General features: G+C 43.0%; 1 protein-coding gene across 1 annotated transcript in view; it reads left to right on the top strand.

Annotated features, from left to right (window-relative positions):
- LOC126473481 (solute carrier family 22 member 7-like) overlaps window positions 1-27,639 on the top strand; it is a 169,123-nt gene that overhangs the window by 73,071 nt on the left and 68,413 nt on the right. Inside the window, exon 5 of the mRNA XM_050100556.1 lies at window positions 6,514-6,682. Within this exon, the coding sequence (XP_049956513.1) occupies window positions 6,514-6,682 (169 nt within the window). The remainder of the gene's footprint in view (window positions 1-6,513; window positions 6,683-27,639) is intronic.

Here is a 27,639-nt window from a genome sequence, read left to right as displayed (position 1 = left end):
AAGAGAACATGTGACACAGACCTGCGAAAAATCAGGAAAAAAGTTTTCGGAGAAAATTCAACGCTATGTGATATAAGACAGAAGCAAGATCACAGATGGTTATAGGAGTGACATTATACTGCAAGTTATCAGGATTTATTGATAGAAACTGGGTAGTTCTTGGTAGAATGCGACAGCACAAAACCTGAGGAAAATACTGCACTGCCTAAAGAAGTAAAAGATTCTACAATGCAGGGTACGAATCAGTAACAAAAACAGTACGAAACCCAGAGACAGTTCATACAGGAAACAATCATCTACTACAGAGAAGCAAACAATAAAACACAGAGGGAAACAGATCCACGACACATTCATAAAAGTGTAGTGTAATGGCGACTTCTGCTACAGAATGTATCAGGATGACCAAATGTAGCAGGGAGACACCAAATGCAGTGGGTGGGTGCCAGGAAGTGCCGTATTAAAATTCGGTGAGAACTTTCCCAAATGATTTATTGTTTCAAACTACAGTGTCCTCGTTCACCTCTGTCTGCGTCACTGGGCCCCGCAGTGCTGAGGAAACACCCCAGCAGCCTGTGCAATACAATGCTGTGTCGTGGCGGCCTTGACTGGCCCGCTGAGTTCTGATGATGTCAGGATGGGTGCACCAGCAGCTGTCTCAGCGCCCACCATCCTCGATGTCTCCGTGCTGCTCTGCCGGGAACCGTAGGCCATTCCCGCTGTTGCTTCTTCGTCACTGGCGTAGCTGAGATCACGGCGGCAAGAGCCCATGATCTGGCTTCCGAATCTGTGACCCTCATCTCGGGATGTCTCTGGCGTTAGTTGCGAGCTGAGACGACTGCCTGCGGTACCGAGCCAAACAGTGGAGCACCATTGGCTGGCTGTGGACGCCACGTCGGCCTCAGAGGATCGAACTAATGATCTGCCGTGTACTGGGACACTGGCACTCCATCTGTTGCTGCATCTAACCGGTGGTGCGACATGCCTCGCCATCCAGGAGAGATGCCACACTTGAATGAATCTCGTTGGAAAACGACACCCATTTGTATGTGGCTGTGCACCTCTGTTTTGCTAATGTGCCGCTCCAAGTCACATATGCACCACAGCTGGGTTGCGCCAGTGGGCCCCTTCTGCCTGTAGTTATGCCATACAAACTGCTGCGTTTACTCTTTTCAACAGTTTGACGACTCCTTACTTTGCAACCGCTGCTCAGTGTAACTTACTGCAATCTGGCCCGCACCTGGCTGTAACTTGTGCTCAGAAATTTTGCACCGAATCTAACTTTCCTATCTCAAACTGTGGTGCCGCTACATTATTCCCCTTTTTGGAATGACCCAGTCCCTGGGTCGACCCTTAACTAGCTCTTAACTTGTCTGGGTCAGCACCTATTTCATATTTCCTTACTACTAGAAAACTTAAATGTGACCTAGTGCCCTTAAAACACATTACATGAAACAAAACGTAAAACTTCCGTACTGGATGACCACTGCCCGTTCAACCCCTTACCTACTCACCTCACGCCCTCGGTATCCAATGCACTGGGACTTGGACTACCCTCGGTTCCCTTTAGAATTAGCTCTCCGCCTGATCAGAAAGTAAATAACACACAACAAAGTTAAGGCTGTGATAACACTTGGCACAGAGGTGCTCAAAATGATTGTTATTTGCCGTTGTCTTTCCCTATACTGAGCGACATCTTGATCAAGCTGTTCGGCTGATATGCGCCCCTCTTACCCTAAAATGAACTGGTTTACGGATCTCAATCCATCATTTTATAATGTGATGTTGATATAATACAAAGTGATTTTTACAAGTTCAAGACCTCTTGTGAGGTAATACATCACACACAAATCAGTTTGTACATACATTTTATAAGAATGCGGAGAGACGATCTGGTAATGATGGCTCATTGTTCTCACCATCATAAGCTTTTAGCTCCCTTTTGTTTAGTCACAAGCACTGGCAATTATTGCGTTGGTAGAACACCATTGGTTCACTTTGTCATTGTCTTACCTGTACGACATGAAACGAACAAAGAAAACAACATTTTAGTACAAACGTTATATGCAAAGCATGTAATTAAATAATACATTTCAGTACCTGCCTGGTGTGTTGGTCAAGCAGGAACTAAGGATGGTGCATTTAGCTAATATCTGGAACACCATATATTCCTCACTCCAAGCTGAGCGACCTTAAGGTTGAGTTTAGAAGTTCACCATTGGGAACAAAGATTTGATACATTTTTTAACGAAACTGACTCTCTTCTCAGTAAGGACTGACGGCGTCGATAACTAGTCGTTTCGCAAATTCATCGCCTTTATTTTAATAATGGTAGTGAATGACTAACATCACTTACTTTGTGACGTTTATGCAGTGGCTTAGCAAAAGTTTTTAATAATGTTTTCTAGATAAATCTACTTTAAAGGCCTCATAAAACTAAGTTTCATGTAACTTTCCACTGAGTGTCTCTAACATTAGTTGCCTTCGAAATCTCTCTCTTCCTTATACGAATACACGAGGCAATATTAACTGTACTACTTAGAAGACAGCTTAACGAAAGGTGAACTACATTTGTAGCATTTGTAGATTTGAATAAACCTTTTGACAATGCTGGGTGGAATACTCGCTCTAAATTTCTGAAGGTAGCAGGGGTAAAATACAGGAAGTGAAAGGCTGTTTATAACTTGTACAGAAACTAGACGGCAGTTTAAATGGCTCTGAGCACTATGGGACTTAACATCTGAGGTCATCAGTCCCCTAGAACTTAGAACTACTAAAACCTAACTAACCTAAGGACATCACACACATCCATGCCCGAAGCAGGATTCGAACCTGGGACTGTAGCAGTCGCGCAGTTCCTGACTGTAGCGCCTAGAACCACTTGGCCACCCCGGCCGGCAGACGGCAGTTATAAGAGACGAGGTGCATGAAAAGGAAGTAATGGTTGAGAAGGAAGTGAGACAGGGCTGTAGGCTATCGCCGATGTTATTCAGTCTGTACACTGAGCAATCAGTAAAGTAAACCAAAGAAAAATTTGCTGTAGGAATTAAATTTCAGGGAATAGAAATAACAACTTTGAAGTGTGCCGATGATATTGTAATTCTATTAGAGACAGCAAAGGATTTGCAAGAGGAGTTGAACGGAATTGACGAGGAGGATATAGGATTAATATCAACAAAAGCATGGCAAGAATAATGGAATACAGTCGGATTAAATCAGGTGATACACAGGGAATTAGATTAGGAAACGAGACACTTATAGATGGGTTTCGCTATATGGCAGAAAAATGACGGATGATGGCAGAAGTTGGGGTTAAAAAATCTAGACTGTCAACGGCAGGCTTTCTGAAGAAGAGACATTTTTAACATCGAATATGCGTTCAAGTGTTAGGAAGTCTTTTCTGGAAGTATTTGTGTGGAATGCAGCCATGAATGGAAGTGAAACGTGGACAATAAACAGTTTAGATCAGAACAGAAGGTTTTGAAAGGTGGTGTTACAGAAGAATGATGAAGGACAGATGATCAGATCACGCAGCCAATGAAGAAGTGCTGAATCGGAATAGAGAGAAAACAATTTATGACGGAACTTGATTAGACGAAAAGATTAGCTGACAGGACACATTATGAGACATCAAGGGATCACCAATTTAGTATTTGAGGGACGTGTGGGAGGTAAAAATTGTAGAGGGAGACCAAGAGAAGAATACAGTAATAAGATTTAAGAAGATTGACAAGGATGTAAGTTGCAGCAGTTATTCGGAGACGAATACTTGAGACTTCACATAACAAAATTATAAGAATGTAGCATAAGTAACGTCTTTCATACACTGAAGAATCATCATTCTTTCATACCTTAGAATTGCTGTGTTTAGTCCCTATTAGTGCTGAGTTATTTTTACATTCCATAATTTAATATTTCTTTACACGAAAAAAAATATCATTTTAGTACACACATCATACACAAAATACGTAAATAAATAATACACTTTTCTTGAATAGCTAATTTGGCTGAAGGGGAAACTAAGGACAGTACAGTACACTAAAATCTGCAGCAGCACAAAATGGCACCCTAACAAAATCACATACGGCTAAGGGTATGCTCAATCTGAAGCAGGTTCTGTCTTATGCTGTATCCTTGGTTTCCTTTGAACTAACTTAACTCTGTTAGCTGTAGGGAGCCGCTTACCTCCAAACTACAGCGCATCGTGGAACTGACGCTAAAGAAACCACCCTGGATACTACTATTTTACATTTGTAGACACACTCTTGTAAGATGGCAAGTACTATGCCCCTTACATAAAGTCATTAAAGATCACCTAACTCACGTTGAGCGAACAGTAGGGCTCAACAAAATAACTGACAAGGCACAATGCATCTTGCAGAGGGTATAGTATGGGCGTGGTGGAATAATTAATTTCGGGTGATGGTTTTAAAGTAATTCACATGACATGAAATCTTTGTGGAAATGAGTCGCTTTACTGGACGCTAGTTTACCCCAGGCAAGTATTTTACTGTGGCCCGCCTGGGGAGCAGCTAAGAGAAGAGACAATAGGCAGCTTAGGGCGGCTCAAGCTCTGAAAAAGCAGTAATGGTGCGCGGCCTCCAGCCACCTTAAGATGAGTGACAGTGAGTGGGTGGTTGACCCCTACTCCATGCTGGTGTGCCAGGAAACAGACGGAGAACTTGTACGCCTGTTGATAAATGTCTGTCGTCCCGTTTTCTGTGAAACATGCGACAAAGCCGCGCAAAGCTATGGGGGAGCAGTCAACGGAGGTCAAAATATGCGTGTTCGTGACTATAGCAACTTCACGCTGAATTCACGGTCCGCAGAGCCTGAAGTAAATCAGGTGAAGAGCGACAGCATGAAATACACCAGCCTCCGATAGGAACGTAGGACCAAGTAATTTGAAGTACTTTCCTTGGAGTCTCAATTCCGGAAAACTTGGTGTTTGTGCAGATGCAAGCCTTGATGGGTGGTCTGGGGGGAGCTAAATAGAAGAAGTTGAGAGGAAGGGAAATTTTGTGGGAATTTGTTCACTTCCCAGAACAGGCATTGGTCGGCGTTGGGAAGCGAAGCATAATTAACGCAACTTGCGCTGAAATTGGCGTAAGTGATTTTGCTGGAGGGGAAACCGAGGCGAAGAGCAGACTGGCAGAAGTCTCAGTAGAGATCTTCTGTTCCCAGCTTGCCTAGAGTGCGGACGTGGCGTTATTTACTTAGCTTGCCTGAGAAAGAGTGAGCATCTCTGCAGTTTAGGACTTGGCAAATGGAACGATTGAGTTTGGAGATAGAACGTTTTGGTTCAGCTATGTACTGAGCAAGAAAGCTAGGAGGGAATAGACGAACGCAGCCTTGCAGCACCACAAGGTCGGCCGATGTCCACACAACGACGCCGGTCCGCCACGCTGTATTCGGTGATATTGCGCCCGCCCCGGCCACTGATTAATTTGTTGGAGCACGTCGGCAAAGTTTCGACGAGGGTTTCATGGGCCGCGTACTGTAGAATTCTTCTTGCACTTCACATTACGCCTGGGTCAGTCGATAAGAATTACTTTTGAGTTATCGAGCTTTGCTCCACTCTAACGCAATTTATTACCACTGCCTGGTAGGAGAGTCATGTAATGTGATGATTGAAGGTCGTGAATTAAAATAAATTTGTGATAATCGACTGCATCTGTTTTCAGTCAAGTAGTTGAAATCCCAAGTCACTTTCTTAATTAATTTTATGTTCAACATTTGCATCTGGTGTTCATTAGCTGCATATAACATCAATGTGCACCCATTTTTAATTAAATGTGATCAATTCTGAATCAATTAATGTCAACACTGCCACCGCAGTTCAATCAGGAGTCACAGGGCCTTATTACTTTCTTTGCGTTATCCGATATTGCGGCAGTTTTGCACTCTCTGTTAGTCAATTAGTTGGGGTGAACACACGCCAAAACCAGATAAGTGATGGGTGGGGTGTTACACGCCAAACAATTTAGCCACAAGTATGAAAATATGTCGCAAAACATATGCTCCTAGCCCCCTGAACCAATTTCAGTACGTCAACTGACTACTTCGAATAATAAGAGCACAACTTTCATCACTTTGAAAACACGCAGTTTCATGTTGTGACATGTGAGATGAGTGCGTAGAAATTTGCCTGTAATCGCATTATAATAACAACATGCACAAGGTTCCTGTCAGCTGCTTTCTGTTCTCTAAAGCCGTTTTTATTTTTGTGCTTTGTTGGTAATATGAAATTTCTCCGAGGCAGTTTATATGATCTCTTCATTATATGTTAATCTGATCGAACTCTGGTTTTGGTCGTATAATATTTTTCTCTATAAATTTAATGTATGTGGACTCAGTATTATTCATTTGTTTGTTGTTATGCTAAGTGTTGCATTTTATTTGTAAATGTAAGTGTACATGGTAATATGGAAGTGTATCACGTGAAATAACTTACAATGAAAAAGCGTGACATTTTAAATTTAGTAATTAAAGAAGATGCTGATTTTGATATTTCAGGGACGGAATTGACGGATATCAGAAACCGCTCTTGTATCAATTGCATGGCATACATTGGTGTACCTATAGGACTGGTGTCCGCCTGCTTGTGTGTTCAGATGTTTCCCAGCTGGAAGCACTCCTTGCTTTTTGCAGTACTGTGCTGCCTTATATTACTACTCTTCTGCAGGTAAGATGATGGGTATATACGAAGGCCTGATAATAGGCGATTTGAGATTTAATATTACGAGTAAGTTGAAAAGGTAAGTAATGTCAGACTTACTTGTTGTTGCAGAGGTATCAACTGATATGCAATATCGATGCCTCTTCCTATGTACGTGTAATAAATAATACTTACTCTTCTGTAACTCGTTTTTTGTGGACAAGGTATAGAGGTGCATCTATCAAGGAACATCGAGCACACTTTTTCATGCTGATGTCGGGGCCCACGTGTTGTGGCGCGAGAACGAAATCGTTAACGAGCCGTTATCATTCATGACCGCTGAAACATCGCTGACGTGCACATATCTCCCAATGGGGTTTCACACGCTATCTAATTAAAAGTATCCGGAGACATACTGAAGCCGGTTCCCTCTTGTCTTGTCCTACTTGGTCGTAAGTCTTGTAATTTATTTCTCGGAGGTTTTCGTAGTCCTTTTTGTAGTAGTAATGCCGCCAGGTGCAGCGATCTGGATGCGTCACTATGACCAAAAAATCCTGCTATTGTTTTACTTTGTAACGACAATGCTATTTTGTAAAAATTTCTGATCATATTTAGGAACTGACAAGATACACAACCTGGCCCCAAGCAACATAGTTCATTATTATTGAAACCTAGTTGGTAGGTACTCAGAGAGCGCACAGGATAAGGTTACGATTGTCGATGGGGCTGTAAACAGTTACTGTGAGTTGCACAATCAAACACACAACTTTATTTTTCTAAGAACCACTTATTTACACATTGCTTTAAAAGATCACAATTAGTAAATACGGCTGAAGGCCTTGTTAAAGAAAACTTGAGATGCTTTCTGGGCTGAAGGCCCAACACCACACCAAAAGCAAGAATGGCTCAAGGCCTGGCTTAGAAATCAAAAGCAATTAAAAATAGAAGGTAAAAATTTAAAACAAACATGCAATTGAAAACAATTATCGGCTGAAGGCCTACACTACACATCTGCAGGACAACTATAATTAAAACACATTAATAAACTTTTTTTTCTAACTAAGAAGTTGCTTTTTAAAGTTACAACAGAATGGCCAAAAGCCTAATTAAAGAAATATTAACTTATTGCACGTCTGAAGGGCACAAAGAAATTTGAAACAACTGCTGAAGGCCTGAAAAACAAGTCAGACAAACAATTTAAAATAAAAACCTTCCTTCTTATAAAAAGTTTTCCTTTGAAGAACACACACAGCTGAAGGCCTTATAAAACGGGTTCACGTAAATCCTCGGCTGAAGGCCAAACATAACATGTTAAACGACTAACGGCTTAGTGCCTGGATTACAAACAATTTCAGATAGAACAAATTTGTAAGAAAAAAATTGTTTTAAATATAAAATCAATATTCAAAATTTTAATTTAACACGGCTGAAGGCATTTACGTAAAATTTTAAAAAAACCTGAATTAATACATGGACAAAGGCCTCGCACAATACTTCAAACTAAAATGAAAATCACAGTCTAAAACGAACAGGACAAGTGGTGCTCAGAAGTGTTCCAAGGGTTGGCCTGATAAGGCGGCTCAAACTTAAGGTGAGGTGAGACACGCAGCCAAGAGTTTGAAGTTAAATAATCGGATGGCCATCCAAACTAGAGATGGCCCAAGGGCCAACCAACAAGTTAAACAATTCCCTTCCGTCCGACCAACAGCAGAACGATGGAAAATATCGGCTGAGGACTAGGATATGAACAGCACTACAAGTTCAGAAATTGGCGTCTAAAAACAGCCAAGAAAACAATATCACTCTAACCAAACAACTTAGAAGGCTGTCGAACTACATGCATCCTGGACAGCATGAACACGAAGAGGAAAGGCACCCTGCCGGAAAACTATGCAAACTACCAGGGCAGGTAACTGGGGCGTTAATGGCCACAGGGCAGAAAATACCGCTGGTGCACTTCACTGGCAAGTATCAGTCAATTTAATAATTAATCACAATATAGGAAGACGGCTGCAAGATTTCGCTGACTCCAACACAACTTACATTGCTGCTAGCCCAAATGGCCCAGGGAGCAACAACCCAAAAATGAACGAAGAGATGTCACAACAGCTGAGGTTTCTTTACAGGTTAACTGATCACTCAACTTCAGCGTCCAGGTACAGTGGGCAATGAATATTGTCGCTCTCGCAGCTAGCACCTCACGATCCGACAATGCATGCACGCCGCCAGCTGTCCCAGCCTGCCCTTGCGCCGCGGGACTCCCTCGCTGTTCCCTCCCAACTCTCTGACTGCCTGCAGCATGCAGACAGCATTAAAATAGTTGCTCAGTCAAAACAACACAAGCCACACACGGTTCCATGCAACATTTCCACAAACAACTCGAACAATACTAAAACCAGTGACCGAGAGAACCCAGAAGCGGTCGGCGACCAAATACACGTCGTCCAATGAGACAACCGACCGAACGACCAACCAAGGTCGTCCGCACTCAATTCATGTGTGTCAGCAATGGTCGACCGAGTCATGGCTGTCTCGACCTCACTGCTGCTCCGTCCCAGCTCAACTCCCGATACACGATGATCCAGAAATACTAGCAGTCGCTACAAAGATAGAACGACAATGCTCTTATCGATAAGTGCTGCTGCTGTCACTCACGGGCAGGCAAGCCAGCAACTTAGTGACACCAGTAAATCGAACAAGAAACGGGACGGCAGTACCGCAAAGACAAGATGTCAAGTAATAAACGGCACGAACACGAGGCGCATACGGCCCAATTGTGTACTGTTTTAACATTCTTAATATGGAGTGCGTGTGATGCGCAACCAATACACCGTTTATTCACACGCCATACAACGGACTGCGTCGGTTGTTTAAGATGGCCTGCATTATGTTTCAGTTAAATAATTTTATGTTGTTAAACTTCCTAGTCTTTTCTAACATACAAGGACCAGAAATATGATTTAATTAGTTGTCAAAAAAAGTACTGGCTAGCTAACGAAAACTATTACCAGAGATTTTATTATCTGCTTCGTACTGAACTTTAAAGTAAACATACAGCTGTCGCTATTAATATCTTTGTGATTCGTATCGAAATGTTCACACTAAAAATTCTGATTACAATCATTTTTTAAACTTTTCGGCCTATTTAGTATAAAGTTACTTCTGAATGAATTCTCATTAATGATCGATAATTTCCTAGAATGAATGAATATTGAAGTTGCGGGGTCCAAACGATACATATCGAACTTGCGATCTTAAATCGATCATGCGTCTCTAATGGCGGGCGTTATGGGTATGTTTACGATGGTCGCTACAGCAACGACAAAAGAAGAGCATTACAAAAATACTTGTAATTGCAAAGGAGATGACTTACCTTATTCATCGTCGGTGTTGTAATCATGTGAAAGTCCATTATGGTGCTCTGGATGGATAATTTGGAAGAGTCGAACCAAGTGTTCTTCCTGATGCTCGTTCGTTTTCCGCATTGTCCGCAGTGAAACTGTAAACGGTATTTCAGCATCGAAACTGTGCTTACGAAGTTTTACACACTTCGAACCACCACGGTCTACTTAGTCCCTTCTTTTCTCGTCCGGTGGTACTCCATATTTGCTACAAAAAGTCGAACAATTTTCTTCGCTGGATAAACATGGAATTAGATTTTTCCATGTGAGAGACTCCGCCGAAGAAACGTCAAGAACACGAGACATTCCACTCACAAACGACATATATCATCTGGGATTCCCTAGCAACTCATAAATAATTCATGGAGGTATGTAATTTAGAGCAACTACGGGAACGACGGAAAACAGATACAAATGACGATCACAAAAAATTGATCTTAACGCCCGTCACCAGAGTCGCATGATGGATTTACGATCGCATGTTCGATATGTATCGTTTGGACCCCGCGACATCTATAGGAGTCATTCAGTTCATTAATATTTCTCTCTCCCCATAGTTTCAACTTTCTGAAGTAATTATTTCGCAAGATGAAATTATTGCCGACTTGGCAAAGGGATATCTTTGGTTAAAGAACTTACACTGTTTAAAATAAATTTTGTTGTATTTTCAATATCATCTTTACACAGCACGGATGTATAAAACTTTCACTGAAATCTCAATTAAAATGCCTGAAATCAAACAAATAACCATATATTAGCAACAAGAGCGAGCAAAAAGTTAAGTATGTGAGAAAAAGAAGTGAGCTAGTAATGTCGTGTAGTGGCCTATATAGACCGCAACAAATTACGACACTTCATTCTTTTATTCCTTTACTTACTACTCTTACAGACTACATTGTATTTAAATACTATTGAACTTAAATATTTAATTTTATTACTAAGAAATAATAAAGGCAGATTAAAATACGTTACCTACAGTTGGCGAAAATACGAGAGTCGTTTCAATATTACAGGACATTAATATCGGGGTGTTCCACTGAACACCTTTGTCGCAGCCTGAACTGCGCTGCGAACACTTTAAATATGGTGTTTAAATGTCTGTGAAGGTATGGCAGCCCATTCCTCCTCAAGGACCGAAAGCAGTGAAAGTAGTAATGTAGCACACGGGTGTCTGCAGCGAAGTTGACCTTCTATGTCATCCCAAAGGTGTTCTATTGGGTTCAGCTAGGGCTCAAGGAGAGCCCAGTCAATATCAGGAATGTTATTGTCTATAAACCATGTTTACGTATCGGGTGGTCCAATCCTCAGAATGCATTGTTGTTGTTGTGGTCTTCAGTCCAGAGACTGGTTCGACGCAGCTCTCCATGCTACTCTATCCTGTGCAAGCTTCTTCATCTCCCAGTACCTACTGCAACCTACATCCTTCTGAATCTGCTTAGTGTATTCATCTCTTGGTCTCTCCCTACGATTTTTACCCTCCACGCTGCCCTCTTATACTAAATTGGTGATGCCTTGATGCCTAAGAATATGCCCTACCAACCGATACCTTCTTCTAGTCAAGTTGCGCCACAAATTTCTCTTCTCTCGAATTCTATTCAATACCTATTCATTAGTTATGTGATCTACTCATCTAATTTTCAGCATTCTTCTGTAGAACCACATTTCTGAAGCTACTATTCTCTTCATGTCTAAACTATTTATCGTCCACGTTTCACTTCCATACATGGCTACACTCCATACAAATACTTTCAGAAACGACTTCCTGACAATTAAATCTATACTCGATGTTAACAAATTTCTCTTCTTCAGAAACGCTTTTCTTGCCATTGCCAGTCTACATTTTATATCCGCTCTACTTCGGCCATCATCAGTTATTTTGCTCCCCAAATAGCAAACCTCCTTTACTACTTTAAGTGTCTCTTTTACTATTCTAATTCCCTCAGCATCAATTCGACTACATTCCATTATTCTCGTTTTGCTTCTGTTGATGCTCATCTTACATCCTCCTTTGAAGACACTGTCGATTCCGTTCAACGGCTCTTCCAATCCCTTTGCTGTCTCTGACAGAATTACAATGTCATCGGTGAACCTCAAAGTTTTTATTTCTTCTCCATAGATTTTAATTCCTACTCCGAATTTTTCTTTTGTTTCTTTTAGTGCTTGCTCAATACACAGTTTGAATAACATCGGGGATAGGCTACAACCCTGTCTTACTATCTTCCCAACCACTGCTTCTATTTTCTGCCCCTCGACTCTTATAACTGCCATCTGGTTCCTGTACAAATTGTAAATAGCCTTTCGCTCCCTGTATTTTACGCCGGCCACCGTCAGAATTTGAAAGAAAGTATTCCAGTCAACATTGTCAATAGCTTTCTCTAAGTCTACAAATGCTAGAAACGTTGGTTTGCCTTACCTTAATCTATTTTCTAAGATAAGTCGTAGGGTCGGTATTGCCTCATGTTCCAACATTTCTACAGATTCCAAACCGATCTTCCCCAAGGTCGGCTTCTACCAGTTTTTCCACTCTTCTGTGAAGAATTCGTGTTAGTATTTTGCTGCCGTTGCTTATTAAACTGGTAGTTCGGCAATTTTCACATCTGTCAACACCTGCTTTCTTTGGGATTGGAATTATTATATTCTTCTTGAAGTCTGAGGGTGTTTCTCCTGTCTCATTCATCTTGCTCACCAGATGGTAGACTTTTGTCAGGGATGGCTCTTCCAAGGCTATCAGTAGTTGTAATGGGATGCTGTCTACTCCCGGGGCCTTGTTTCGACTCAGGTCTTCCAGTGCTCTGTCAAACTCTTCACGCAGTATCATATCTCCCATTTCATCCTCATCTACATTCTCTTCCACTTCCATAATACTGTCCTCAAGAACATCGCTCTTGTATAGACCGTCTATATACTCCTTCCACCTTTCTGCTTTCCCTTGTTTGCTTAGGACTGGGTTTCCACCTGAGCTCTTGATCTTTGTGCAAGTGGTTCTCTTTTCTCCAAAGGTCTCTTAATTTTCCTGTAGTCAGTATCTATCTTACCCCTAGTGAAATACGCCTCTACGTCCTAACATTTGTCCTCTAGCCATCCCTGCTTAGCTATTTTGCACTTCCTGTTGATCTCATTTTTGAGACGTTTGTATTCCTTTTTGCCTGCTTCATTTACTGCATTTTTGTATATTCTCCTTTCATCAATTAAATTCAGTATCTCTTCTGTTACCCAAGGATTTCTATTAGCCCTCGCCTTTTTAGCTACTTGATCCTCTGCTATCTTCACTATTTCATCTCTCAAATCTACCCAGTCTTCTTATACTGTATTTTTCCCCCCACTCTTGTCGGTTGTTCCCTTATGCTCTCCCTCAAACTCTGTACAACCTCTGGTTTAGCCAGTTTATCCAGGTCCCATCTCCTTAAATTCCTACGTTTTTGCAGTTTCTTTAGTTTTAATCTACAGTTCATTACCAATAGATTGTGGTCAGAGTCCACATCTGCCCCTGGAAATGTCTTACAATTTCAATCCTGATTCCTAAATCTCTGTCTGACCATTATATAATCTGTCTGAAACCTGTCAGTGTCTCCAGGCTTCTTCCCTGTATGCAGCCTTCTTTTACGATCCTTGACACAAGTGTTAGCTACGATTAAGTAATGCTCTGTGCAAAATTCTACCAGGCGGTATCCTCTTTCATTCCCTACCCCCATTCCGTATTCACCTACTGCATTTCCTTCCTTTGGAAGTACAAAGGCTAACAAAATAGGATCATCGATCTGTTTTGTAACACCTCTGTTTTGTAACACCTTGCATAATCATAGCGTTACCCGGCCTGTTGGTAGCTGTTTGGAAATCACGAGTGATCCGTTCTGCTCACTTCATGCATTGTTTTACAGCCACCATCAGCAATGCTTGGCAGTCCCTCTTCGTCAGTATATGAAGTCTGACTCGATTTGGTTTAGCTGTAGTTGTTGCTTCAGGTCTCCAATTCAGAATCGAATTACTGTCAGCCGTCTGGAGCAACTTTATGTAAGTTGAAATGTCCCTCATGGGTTCCTCACTCAGGTGGCATCTAATGGCTAGTTTATGTTCGAAGTCACTGAGCTCTCCTGATTGATAGATTCTGCTGTTAGGTCTGCTGTTTCTCTGTCAACTGGACTGTACTCTCCACCTCAGTTCAGCCGGGCAGTGTGGCCGAACGGTTCTAGGCGCTTCAGTCCGGAACTGCGCGACCGCTACGGTCGCAGGTTCGAATCGTTCCTAAGGCTTGGGTGTGTGTGATGTCCTGAAGTTAGTTGGTTCAAGTAGTTCTAAGTTCTAGGGGACTGATGACCTCAGACGTTCCCATATGGCTCAGAGCCATTTGAACCATCCACCTCAGTTCTTCATGGCGAGTCCAGCTCTTGTGGTATATAGTAGTCAATTTGCGTTACATGGGTGCGTGCGGATATCATTGAACAGACAGTGTATATTGAAACCTCCCTTCAGATCAAAAGGACGTGCCAGACTAGGGCTCGAACCCAGAATTTGTGGCTAGAGCTTCTCAGCAGTATAGAAGAACCATTGAAGATAATCTACCTTTCCAGTCATTACAAGTTTAGGTTCACTCTAAGTCATGACGTTATGGACTGTAATCATACAAATATTCCAGGCACGAGATTCACATTACTGGCATGGTTCAATCGTAGATTCGTCATATCTTCTGATTCCGATTATCAGACTCCTAAATATTCTGAAAAATTAAATTCTCAGCTTCCTGGAAACTTCCACTGCAGAATGTGGTACAGTTGTCCGTACTAGCAAGACTTCAGAATGATCTGACTTGGATTCAAATTTTAGTAAATTATTTTGGAATGCCGGAGACTTTCTTAATCAATGTATAAAACATAACAGCGCTGGAAGCAAAATACGTTGCGGTTTTTACAATAGAACTGGCTTTTGCGTCATAATAAGGCTTTACTTTTCGAAAGTTTAAATGCATTATTGCATAAGGACTTGTTTTATTCCCCCTGGCTTTCGTGTGTTGCAGATAAAGTACGTTGTAAAGTACACTCATGCTCATAAATTAAGGATAATTTCAGAATGTGGTGCCACACAACGTGACACTACACAAAACTGGCATTGATAGCATAGGCACTTAGGGAACACACACGACACAGATCTGTAAGTCCACGGTATTGGTGATAAGTTGAGAAAACCCGTCCCGAAACACATGTGCTACAAAACGCCACTGTTTCTTGCGCATGTACCCCGACATCTGTATGGGATATGATTAGCATGCACATGTACACAGGCCGCACAACGGGTTAGCATACTCTGGATCAGGTGGTCGAGCAGCTGCTGGGGTACAGCCCCCATTCTTACACCAGTGCCTGTCGGAGCTCCTGAAGTGTCGTAGGGGTTTGAAGACGTACAGCGATACGTCGACCGAGAGCATCTCAGACGTGCTCGATGGGGTTCAGGTCTGGAGAACAGGCAGGCCACTCCGTTCGCCTGATATCTTCAGTTTCAGAGTACTCCTCCACGATGGCAGCTCGGTGGGGCTGTGCATTATCATCCATCAGGGGGAACGTGGGACCCACTGCATGCCTGAAAAGGTAGACATACTGGTGCAAAATGACGCCCGATACAACTGACCTGTTACAGTTCCTCTGTCAAAGAAATGCAAGGGTGTATGTGCGTCCATAATTCCATCCCATACCATCAAACCACGACCTCCATACAGGTCCGTTTCAAGGACATTAAGGGGTTGGTATCTGGTTCCTGGTTCATGTAAGATGAAAACCCGGCGATAATGACTGTTCAGACTATACCTGGACTCGTCCGTGAACATAACTTGGGACCATTATCCCAATGACCATGTACTGTGTTCTTGACACTAGGCTTTATGGGCTCTCCTGTGACCAGGGGTCAGTGGAATGCACCTTGCAGGTCTCCAGTAGAATAAACCATGTCTGTTCAGTCTTCTGAAGACTGTGTGTCTGGAGACAACTGTTCCAGTGGCTGCGGTAAGGTCCCGAGCAAGGCCACCTGCAGTACTCCGTGGCCGTCTGCGGGCACTGATGGTGAGATATCTGTCTTCTTGTGGTGATGTACACTGTGGACGTCCCATACTGAAGCCCCCGGACACGTTTCCTGTCTGTTGGAATAGTTGCCATAATATGGAGATCACACTTTGTGGCAAACAGAGGGCCCGTGTTTCGACCTGCTGTGTTTGACCAGCCTCCAGTCGCCCTAGTATTCTAACCCTCATAACGTCATCAATATGTATTCTTTGAGCCGTTTTGTGCACATAGTCACCATTAGTACGTCTGAAAACGTCGGCACACTTACTCGCTGCACCGTACTCTGGCATGCACCAGCACACCTCTGCGTATGTGGAGTGCTGCCAGCGTCACCGTGCGACTACCGCAGGTCAGATGCACCGCATGGTCATAGCCCGAGGTGATTTAATCCCGCAAACCGCCCACCAGAGCGTTGTTTCACCATGTATCAGCATTATCCTTAATTTATGAGCATGAGTGTACTTATACTTTGTTATTTTTCTTGACGAACATATCTGCTCCAGTTGTACTTGACAACTCTTTTATGTGGTTCTAAGCTGAGGAACAATATGTTACGTACAACCTATTAAAAGAAAACTGGAACCAAGTTTTGAAAACAGTATCCGACGCCATACAGCTGAAATGCCACGCAACCTCGACGATCTTCAGTCTTCCCTCCTAACACGGGTATTAGTTCCGTTGGCGGCCACTCTCCCAGGAGTCGCATTGCCTGCTGGCCGGTCCTGCTGGGCTTCCACGGTATGCGCCGGACTGGGCACTTATGGTGGTAACCTACTTTTGAGGTTCACAAATTGGTATTCTATGGCTTCTATTGCCTACACGTTCATTTCTTAAGCCCATACCATATATGTTGTTGTTCACTGTTGGTTCATAGATTACGTTACCCTGGCACTGTGTTATTATTTCCTGTTCCATTCATATCATGTTTCAGTTAGGGTCCGTTTACCCAGTGTGGTACTGGTTGACTGAGAGAACTTTCTCACGCCTCATCTGCTCGGGTTCTCGCATGCTACTTGATATTTCCTGATTTTGTTACATGACTACTGCGACTTTCTCGTATGCAGTCAAGGTGTAACTTGATTTGCATATTTGTATGGGTTCCTTTAATGTTAATTAACTTGATGAAGGCCGCCTCTTAGTTTTCCTTGTTCCTTTTTTGTAGCGCCTTGCAAGCTCCCAACGACTGCTATTCAGATAGTAAAAGTCGTTAATTCTCCCCGTCTGTGGCAGGCTGAGAAGGGAGTTTGCTTAATTTTATCAGCAGGGATTACTTTTATTCATTTTTATATAAGCCTGCTGTGGGGAAGGATCTTATGCACACTTTTTCTCTCTCGGCAGCGTAACCTTCCCTGACCATTCTGCCCTCTTTAGAATTGATGTTTAGGCCCATTATAGTTCAGAATACAATCATATCGATTGAATTTGAAGTCGCAACGGATAATGCAATGGTAATTTTTGGGATGGTCAGAAATAACTACATCCTGCACGAATCTAGTCTTGTGCCAATAATTTTGGTAAAGGGGTGGCGTCACTGATATGATTCTCTTTTCTTAGGTATGGTTTAAATGAGCAAGCCTAGAACGGAAATTACTTCGAAAAACAAACATTAGACAAATTTACGAAGTTACTTCTTAACAATCTTTTGAATACACATTTCACTAGTTCTGCTTTGAATTTTCATTTAACTACGGACAAAGATTATTTAACTATGCACATAGATTATTTCTCCTTTGAATTACAAGCCGTGTTGCCTTTGATTTGCATCGTCCTGTGGGGTGAAGGAAAATCTTGGAGAGCAAGTGGTCACTACTACTATGCTGATACATGCACGTGCACTAAGTTATCACTGAAATGCAAATTTCTCTATGCTGATTTTCTATGTACAGTGGCTGGCACCGAGCAGGACTCGTGGCGGGTATCTCCAGCGCGAAGTGCTTGAATACGAAACGATTCATCTTAGAAAAGCTACACTCCTCACTAAATTTTCAATAAGTTGTTAAACATCGACACACGCTAGCATAAATGATCAGCAATCGCAAAAACTGGCTGCAACTCCCTCTATTAGCTTTCTCGGCGGTTGCAGTTTGAAACTATACACTACGTGGCGGTTCGTAACGGAAATCTCGAACGGAGAAGATTATTCTTATATCGGATAAATTGAACAAAAATCAATAATTGGTTCTTAATTAATCAATCGCGAAAAAGCCTCTGATAAATAAATTGTTAACATTAAACATATTCAAACATTCAAATACCTTTGTCCTGATGTCGACGCAGCGTTCTGAATGAACGTCTGGTCGCTTGCCTGTCTCCCAAAAAACTCCTCGTAACCGTTGCGTGGCTCTTTCTCCCGAGCAGCGCGAGGTGGTGGGGGAGGCCCATGACCAACCTCTGGTAAGAAAACGTATTTTTAAGACTTTGCACCTCTGGTCTAACCATCCTGTTCCTGCTCTTTGCCTTCCACTGACTGTGTTAAAGTTGGTGGAAGATTCTGAGACCCACTGCATCTCTGGCTTGTCTGCTACCACACTCAAAACATTCACACCTGACCACGTACTTTAAGGTGAGGTGGGAAAATGTAAATAGGGACACAGGACGTGCATATTGTAATGAGAATAAAAGACTTTGATCCATAATTGTTTCTACATGCATGTAATTTGGGGCTGAGATTATTTCACTGTTCATTAATTATGTAAAGTAATTGAATTTACGCTGATAATGTCTATCAGCTGATAGCAACATAACACTGATTTTAACAATGTAACGAAACCTATTGTGACGTTACAGCCTGAAGATGGAATTTGTATCCTGAAAGCTGGGTCGTGTCAATTATTTCATCGAAATAAAGGATTCATCAAGAGCAAATGGAGCGGATTTATTAGTCATGGAATTAGCCACAGGTGTGAATATCACGCAAGGAGTATATTATGTTTGTATATTACGCCTGTACTCATCATAACGGAATTCCAATACCTTGCAGTGCTAGATTCAAGCTGCCTCCAAATAGTGGTGTTAACCACCTCCGAAACTGGACTATACAGAGATCGATAAGCCCATACACAACTCAGAACAATAACAAAACCCACAAAAGTTTTTGGTAGTCGTGTCATCGGCTCACGTAGGTGTGATAAGCTCACTGGACAAAAAAGTTGTCACCCCTGTGCGCACGCGCAGTAGGATCCTTAAGTCTTTACAGATGGCACAGCGATCGAGTCATGCGCTGAACTGTGCGCTAACTACATCAGCGTGAGCTCAGTGAAATAACATCCAGTGGGACATTTATGTTTCTAGCTGACATTGGACATAAATGTGAATGAAAGTAAGGACGTTACCGAGTGGCAAAAAAGGGCACTCGTGTTCCACTGCGGACTGTTGACGTGACTAGAGGGAGAAGTTTAGCATATGTGGCGATGAAACACGACATAAGAACTGTGACCGGAAAAATATCTGGACTGGAGGGACCGGAGACGCAGATCACGGCTTGTGAATCAAAACCGCTTCCGTCCGACAGGAATCGCTGCAGTCAGTTAATAAATGTCCATCCGCACCTGTTAGCGAGAGAACATAGCAACGGGAATTGCATACAATGTACATTTGGAGTCGGTCACACAGCCACACAAAGACGACAGTACAAATGTTATGTATTTACAATAGAAAAACGTTCAAAGGATTTGAGGAATATGTGACTGGTTTTATGAACACCGTCCCCACTACTCACTATATTACTTCTCGACTGACGTGCAACATCATCCGACTTGAATGCCACAGTATATGTGTGGGATAGGTTGGAACAGTGGTAGAGCATCTCTGCAGTTTATTGGAACTGCGTCCTCAGATCCACGGCGAGTGACTTACGTCGGCTGTGACGTACCTGCACAATCTTGTGGACACGTATCCCAACCGAATAAAGGCGGTTATCAAGTCCAAGGGCGGAATTATACGGTATTCGATTATGCTTGTAATGATTTCTGCAGGGTGACCAGTATCTTGTCCGGTGAGCTTATCATCACAAATAATGTCTTCGTGTTGTGTAATCTGCTATGAATTTCCTACTTCACTGCAACAACTTAATAAATGGGCGTTATGAGAAACAACGAGCGCAGTAAAAAACAAATCGAGGATACCACTGTAAACCGAGTAACGTAACCAGACACGGCCGACCTATTCGTCTACTGTAAGACAAGTCATTTGTGTACAGACGAAGACTGTAATATATTTTCGTTCAGCATCCTCAGATTTTGAGAAAAATAACACTTCATGATACGAAGTGGATTGAAAAACGACGGGATCAGTAGATAATTTGCAGCTGAGCATTTTTCATCACCGTATATGGGTCTGCAAACGCGTATTTACCTAGATATCGAGGAAAGAAACTGTTACAACTGTCGTTTCCGTACCCGTAAGGTAAATGAGCCCTGCTCTCTCCCAACTATGCGTTTTCGTGAAGTTCGCTGTCTATCTGTGTTTGGTTTCCCCCCCCCCCCCCCCTTGTCGCGGTTACATCGTGGTTCTTCTTCCCTCTACCTGTGGCAGCAGTGATGTGTATCGATATTTGCGCCATTTACCATCTTTGGTTTGGTGCATACAGTTTCCGGCAAGGGGGTCTCGAGGGAGTCGGTCGATTGTTGCGAACGAGTGAAGTTCTCCGCGTGGTGCAGTCGTATGGGGCTGCTGGCAGCCCCTGTGCAGTGTTGGAGCGTGTGTGGAGCTGTCCGATCGCTACGAGCTTCGTGGTTCACCGACCCAGGACGTCAAAGTAGAGTAGTGGTCTCAACTACCTAAGCAACGTCTGCTCATGTTGTGGTGGTTCGCTTTAGTGGTTCGCTGAGGTTTTCCGGTAAGTAGCACTGAGTGGTTCTACTGCTGAGATTTAGCCACCATCTGGAGCAGCGAACTATTTTGGTCGACTACGATATGAGTGCACCATGGAATTTTCTGTCTTGTGGCCGTTAGTGTTCTGGTTACCTGCCCTGGGCACTGACGTAAATTCAGGCAGTGTTCTTTTGAGCGAGTTAGCTATCACTGTGTTTCAAATTCAAGTGTTCCAACGGAATTTTCTGCCTAGTGGCCGTTAGTGTTCCGGTTACCTGCCCTGGCCACTAACGTAATTTCCGGCAGCGTCCTTTCCTCCCTATTGTCGCTGTACAACATGGTGTGCAATTTTGACAGCTAATACATACTTCACGTTTGTAACATTGCCGGTAGGGGTTCTCATGTACTGATAGACGGGAAGCAAGTTGTTGTGTCGGTCAGTCCGTGGCTGCACCCTAGCTGGATTCCGACGGATCAAGTATAGGTGGGCTCACCACCTGTCTCACCTATGTGAACGAGGGCAGACCGACCTCCCTGGAGGCCTTCTGCGTGCCACCTGCTTTTAATTATCTCTTGTCAGCTATTTTAAATTTTGAGCTTATGGTTATTGTTTGTTTCTTAAAATTTTGCAAAATTAATTTTAAATGTACCTTTCAAGCTTAAACACTGCGGCCTTCTGCCTTTAAAGATTATGGTAATATATTTTGAAATTTTGAAGTTTGATTGTGGCCCTCAGCCACTGGTATTGCACCTTGCATATGTTGTTTCTTTAAATTATTTTTTTGCTACCTTAATCGGATTTTCTATCTTGTTGATTTTTAAGATCTCTTGTTGTTAAAAATGCTGGCCTTCTGCCTTTAAAGGTCTATGGTAATAAATTCTGAAGTTTTGAAATTTAATTGTGGCCCTCAAGCATTTGTGTTGCACCTTGCATATGTTGCCTTTTCGGTTTTAAATTATTCATTGCTGTCTTAATTGAATTTTCGATTTTTTAAGGTTTCTTGTTGGCCTTCTGCCTTTAAAGGTCTATGGTAATATATTCTAAAATCTTGGAAATTAATTGTTGCCCTCATCCATTTGTATTGCACTTTCCGTATGTTGTTTTTTAAATTATTTTATTGCTGTCTTAATTGGATTTTTATCTTGTTAAGATTTCTTGTTGGAGGCCTTCAGCCGTGAAAGAGTTGCTAAATTACAGTAAATGACAATTAGAAGCAGAAACTGACCCCAACCCTTGGCCCTGTCCACAACCCTATTACCTGTTTTGCCCAGCGGGTTTAAGGGCGTATCAGTAAACACTGTTCAGTATACACTGTGGTGACAAAAGTCACTGAAAACCTCCTAATATCGCGTCGGATATCCTCTTGCCCGGCGTAGTGCAGCATCTCGACGTGGCACAGACTCAACTACTCGCTGTTGGAAGACCTTTGCAGAAGTATTGACCCGTGCTGTTTCCACTGCCGTCGATAATTGCGAAAATCTATCCCGCTGCAGGATTTCGTGCACAAACTGACCTCTCGATTATGTCCCATAAATGATCGATGGGATTCACGTGGGGCGATATGGATGGCCAAATCATTAGCTCGCACTGTCCAGAATGTTCTTGAAACGAATCGCGAACGATTTTGGCCTCGGAGGATAACATTCCTGGTAAACGTCGCATCGACAACGGCGTCATTACAGACACATTAGGGAAGGATGACGAAGGAAATCGGCCGTGCCGTTACAAAGAAACCATCGCGGCATTTGCCTGAAGCGATTTAGTTTCTAAATGACTCTGAGCACTACGGGACTTAACATCTGTGGTCATCAGTCCCCTAGAACTTAGAACTACTTAAACCTAAGGATATCACACACTTGCATGCCCGAGGCAGGATTCGAACCTGCGACCGTAGCGGTCACGCGGTCCCAGACTGAAGCGCCTAGAAGCGCACGGCCACATCGGCCGGCGCGATTTAGGGAAACCACGGAAAACCTGAATCAGGATTGCCAGACGCGGGTATGAACCGTCATCCTCCCGAAAGCGACTCCACTGTGTTAATATTTGCGATTGTGAGCCTATGATATGGTGTACCATTATTTGGCAACATGTAGTTCATGAATAGCTGCAGATAGTCTAGACGTAGCCGAACGTAAGCATTTTCAGTCATTGATCGGTTCAGCTGGACCAGAGGACCCAGACCATTGGATGTAAACACAGCCCATACCACTATGGAGCCACTGTCAGCTTGCAGAACGCCTTGCTGAGAACCTGGGTCCTTGATTTCGTGGGGTCCACCATCAGCTCCTACTAGCTGAAATCTGGATTCATCTGATCAGACTACGATTTTCCAGTTGTCTTGGGTTCCACCGATATGGTCACGAGCCCAGGAGAGGTGCTCCAGGCGATGTCGCGCTCTTAGCACAGGTGCTCGCGTCGGTCGTCTGCTGCCAAAGACCTTTAACGGCAAATTTGGCCGCACTTGTCCAACGGATACACTCGTCGTACGTCCACATTGATTTCTGTAGTTATTTCGTGCGGAGCTGTTGGTCTGTTATCACTGAAAACCGTACTCAGACGCCACTACTCTAGTTCGTTAAGAGAATGCCATCGAAACTGCGTTTTACGTGGTGAGAAATAATGCCTGAAATTGGGTATTCTGACACATCCTTAACATTGTGGATCTCGGAATATCGAATTGCTAAACGATTTCCGAAACTGCATCTACCACGCTTCCAGCTCCAACTTCCACCCCACGTTCACGTCGTGCTTCCGTAAACTCATTGGATACCTTTTCACATGAATCACGTGAGTGCAGATGACAGCTCCACCATCCCATCGCCCTTTTATACCGTGCCTTGTGTATGCGATGCTACTACCATCTGCATATCTGCATATCGCTGTCCGACAACTTTTGTCACCTCAGTGTATTACAAAAATGGGTATATGTGGGCAAGTGTGTGGGTGTGTCTCCGTATGTATGTTCAAAGTCTCTTCCTGAATCACAGGACCAATTTCAACCAAACTTGATACACATATCCGTTATTGTCAGGCAACAGTTGCTCTCGCAATAGCAGCCACCTACCTACTGCAGTTCAAGAGATATGACTTCATAAACAATGAGATGTGTGAAAATGTCGCATCATTCACGGAGTATTAATACACTACTGACCATTAAAATTGCTACACCACTAAGATGACGTGCTACAGACGCGAAATTTAATCGACAGGAAGAAGAAGGTGTGATATGCAAATGATTAGTTTTTCAGAGCATTGACACAAGATTGGCGCCGATGGCGACACATACGACGTGCTGACACGAGGAAAGTTTCCAACCGATTTCTCATACATAAACAGCAGTTGACCGGAGTTGCCTGATGAAACGTTGTTGTGATGCCTCTTGTAAGGGGGAGAAATGCGTACCGCCAAGTTTCCGACTTTCATAAAGCCTATCGCGATTGCGGTTTATCGTATCGCGACATGGCTGCTCGAGTTGGTCGAGATCCAGTGACTGTTATCAGAATATGGAATCGGTGGGTGCAGGAGAGTAATATGGAACGCTGTGCTTGATCCCAACGGCCTCGTATCACTAGCAGTTGAGATGACAGGCATCTTATCCGCATGGCTATAATGGATCGTGCAGCCACGTCTCGGTCCCTGAGTCAACAGATGGGGACGTTTGCAAGACAACAACCATCTGTACGAACAGCTCGACGACGTTTGCGGGCGCATGGACTATCAGCTCGGAGAACATGGCTGCGGTTACCCGTGACGCTGCACCACAGACAGGAGCGCCTGTGACGGTGTACTCAACGACGAACTTGGATGCACGAATGGCAAAACGTCATTTTTTCAGATGAATCCAGGTTCTGTTTATAGCATCATGATGGTCGCATCCGTATTTGGCGATATCGCGGTGAACGCTCATTGGAAGCGTGTATTCGGCATCGGCAGACTGGCGTACCACCCGGCGTGATGGTATGGGGTGCCATTGGTTACACGTCTCGGTCGCCTCTTGTTCTCATTGACGGCACTTTGAACAGTAGACGTTAAATTTCAGATGTGTTACGGCCCGTAGCTCTATCCATCACTTGAACCCTGCGAAATCCTATATTTCAGCAGGATAATGCACGACCGCATGTTGCAGGTCCTGTATGGGCCTTTCTGGATACAGAAAATGTTCGACAGGTGCCCTGCCCAGCACATTTTCTAGTTCTCTCAGCAATTGAAAACGTCTGGTCAATGGTGGCCGAGCAACTGTGTCGTCACAATACGCCAGTCACTACTCATGATGAACTGTGGTATCGTGTTGTAGATGCATGAGCAGCTGTACCTGTACACGCCATCCAAGCTCTGTTTGTCTCCGTGCCCAGGCGTATCAAGGCCATTGTTACGGCCAGAGGTGGTTGTTCTGGGTACTGATTTCTCAGGAACTATGCACCCAAACTGTGTGAAAATGTAATCACATGTCAGTTCTAGCATAATATATTTGTCTAGTGAATGTCCGTTTATCATCTGCATTTCTTCTTGGTGTAGCAATTGTAATGGCCAGTAGTGTACATTTATTCCTTACAGCTAAGATACTCCTACAGTCGAGTCGAGTCACGCTTTTGACAGCTTTTAAATGCGAAGCGCAAACAGTTGTAGGGGAAACAATATCTTCGTATAGAGCTATGAAGTGACGTTGCCATAGAGACGCTTACAAAATCGTATTGTACACATGCGAAGCAGCTGTACGTACACATTTGTACATTATGCGTATTTCTTTGCACGGCTGTATCATACTTTCAAGTGTTTTCACAAATACATGGAAATGAAAGTTTTTCGACATTACACTGCAAACATAGTTCACCATTTGTTTCCGTTTCTAACAGAAAACTGGTAAAACGGAAACACAGGCGATGCCGGGTTCATCAACTTATACAAATACATTTCAAATACATATTTAAAATCCGTCTGTGAAACTACAAGAAGGTATATGTAGCGCAGGTCGCCACCGGTTTGGAGGGAACATGATCTTTTAAGCAAAATGTCTATTCTTTAGTAATTCCTGTGCTTGAAGTCTACTGTTTGTGGTGAGACCGCTCTTGCAGCCGGTTTACCGTTCTTGCGCCAGGTGCTGGGCCAAGCTCGGTTCTCGCAGTAAGGGTTGCTTTAAGACGGACGCTTTGGCTAGCGTTGCTCGCAACCCTCGACCAATTGAAGCGAAGGAAAAAGGCTCACTTGGGATCTCGGACTCGGGCAGACAATTACCAGGCCAGATGCGCTTCGCCTTCTCGATTGCAGGATTCAGATCCGTTAAAACGTCCTCCTCCTGCTCTGCTATGCCCCATTCGGGTATTTGGCTGCAGCGGCCCACTCCAAATGCATGGCTTTTTCCCTGGGGGCCACAACGTGCACCCATATAATGAAATAAAGGCCGCTAGGTTTTTTACCTTACTTATCTTGGCCAACACACCTACTCTGGATGAGCACATATAACCCTTTACTTGCGGGATTTTATGTCCCATTCTCGTTTACGATAGAAACTGTCATACGTGTGCAAATTTTTTGAAGTACTATCTCGTTTAGCACTCATATTTTAGCGTAATCTCACATTGGTGTGCAGCACTTCATATTTTTTGACGTGAAAAACGAGACAGTATAGCAGTACTACTGTCTGTATACTCATGGCTACACGTAACTCTCTGTGTACAGTGTTGCCTATTTAGCTGCAAACTTTCTTTTCGCTCGATCTAAAACTTTTCTTCGGCTGTGGTTTCTCATATATTTACAATTTCGTTTTATTAAGGCACTGTGTATTTATTTTATGAGTAAATGAAATGAAGGAGCAGTACGGGAGTTCAGAAACGAAACTGAGCAGAGTTTGGCGTACTGGAGGAGGGGTAACTGGCCAAGATAACTAAATACAGTGAATGCTACATAAGGGAATGAAGACTAAATTGGTAATTTAGTGGAGGAAAGTGGGTGTATGCAGAGGCGAAATATAGGAGAGGTTGGGAGGTTCAGAGAGAGAGAGAGAGAGAGAGAGAGAGAGAGAGAGAGAGAGAGAGATAGAGAATGGAAGTGTAACCTTTTCTTTATGTCATATGCTCAATTATTCTGTTTATTGTCTGCTTTCCCATATTTATCTGGTCACTAAATAGCTGCTAATAGTGAATCAATGTTTTGTGTGTATGTCAGCTTTCTTGAAAAATGAACAGATGTCAGTTTTTACTGATTTTTGAGGTGCTCATACCTTATTTCTGTTGTGAGTCGCTTGTACTGCATTTCTGTGCCCCTGAGATGTTCTTTACACCTTGTGTCCAGAGTCGTGCCAGACATTCCAATGTAGAATTCGTCTCAGTAGCTCGTAGATACCAGATTGCTGCGATCTATCATGATTTCGTTTTAATTTTCAGATCTGATTCTGCACTGAATTATTCGTTTTGTAGCCAATGTTTATGTCCTGTTTATTGAATATGTTACGTATTTTGTATGTGAGTGTTGTGCTTGTTCATTGACTGTCGTTTCCTCGTAACTTTGCTGCTTGTATTATTTTTACCATCGTTTACGTCTGGAAGTCGTTTCTGAAAGTATTTGTATCGAGTGTAGCCATGTATGGAAGTGAAACATGGACAATAAATATTTTGGACAAGAAGAGAATAGAAGCTTTCGAAATGTGGTGCCACAGAAGAATGCTGAAGATTAGATTGGTATATCACATAACTAATGACGAGGTATTGGATAGAATTGGGGACAAGA

This window comes from Schistocerca serialis, chromosome 4, assembly GCF_023864345.2.
Source record: "Schistocerca serialis cubense isolate TAMUIC-IGC-003099 chromosome 4, iqSchSeri2.2, whole genome shotgun sequence".
Taxonomy (NCBI): domain Eukaryota; kingdom Metazoa; phylum Arthropoda; class Insecta; order Orthoptera; family Acrididae; genus Schistocerca; species Schistocerca serialis.
The sequence above is the reverse complement of the archived record's forward strand: the minus strand, read 5'-3'. Positions and strand labels throughout refer to the sequence as shown.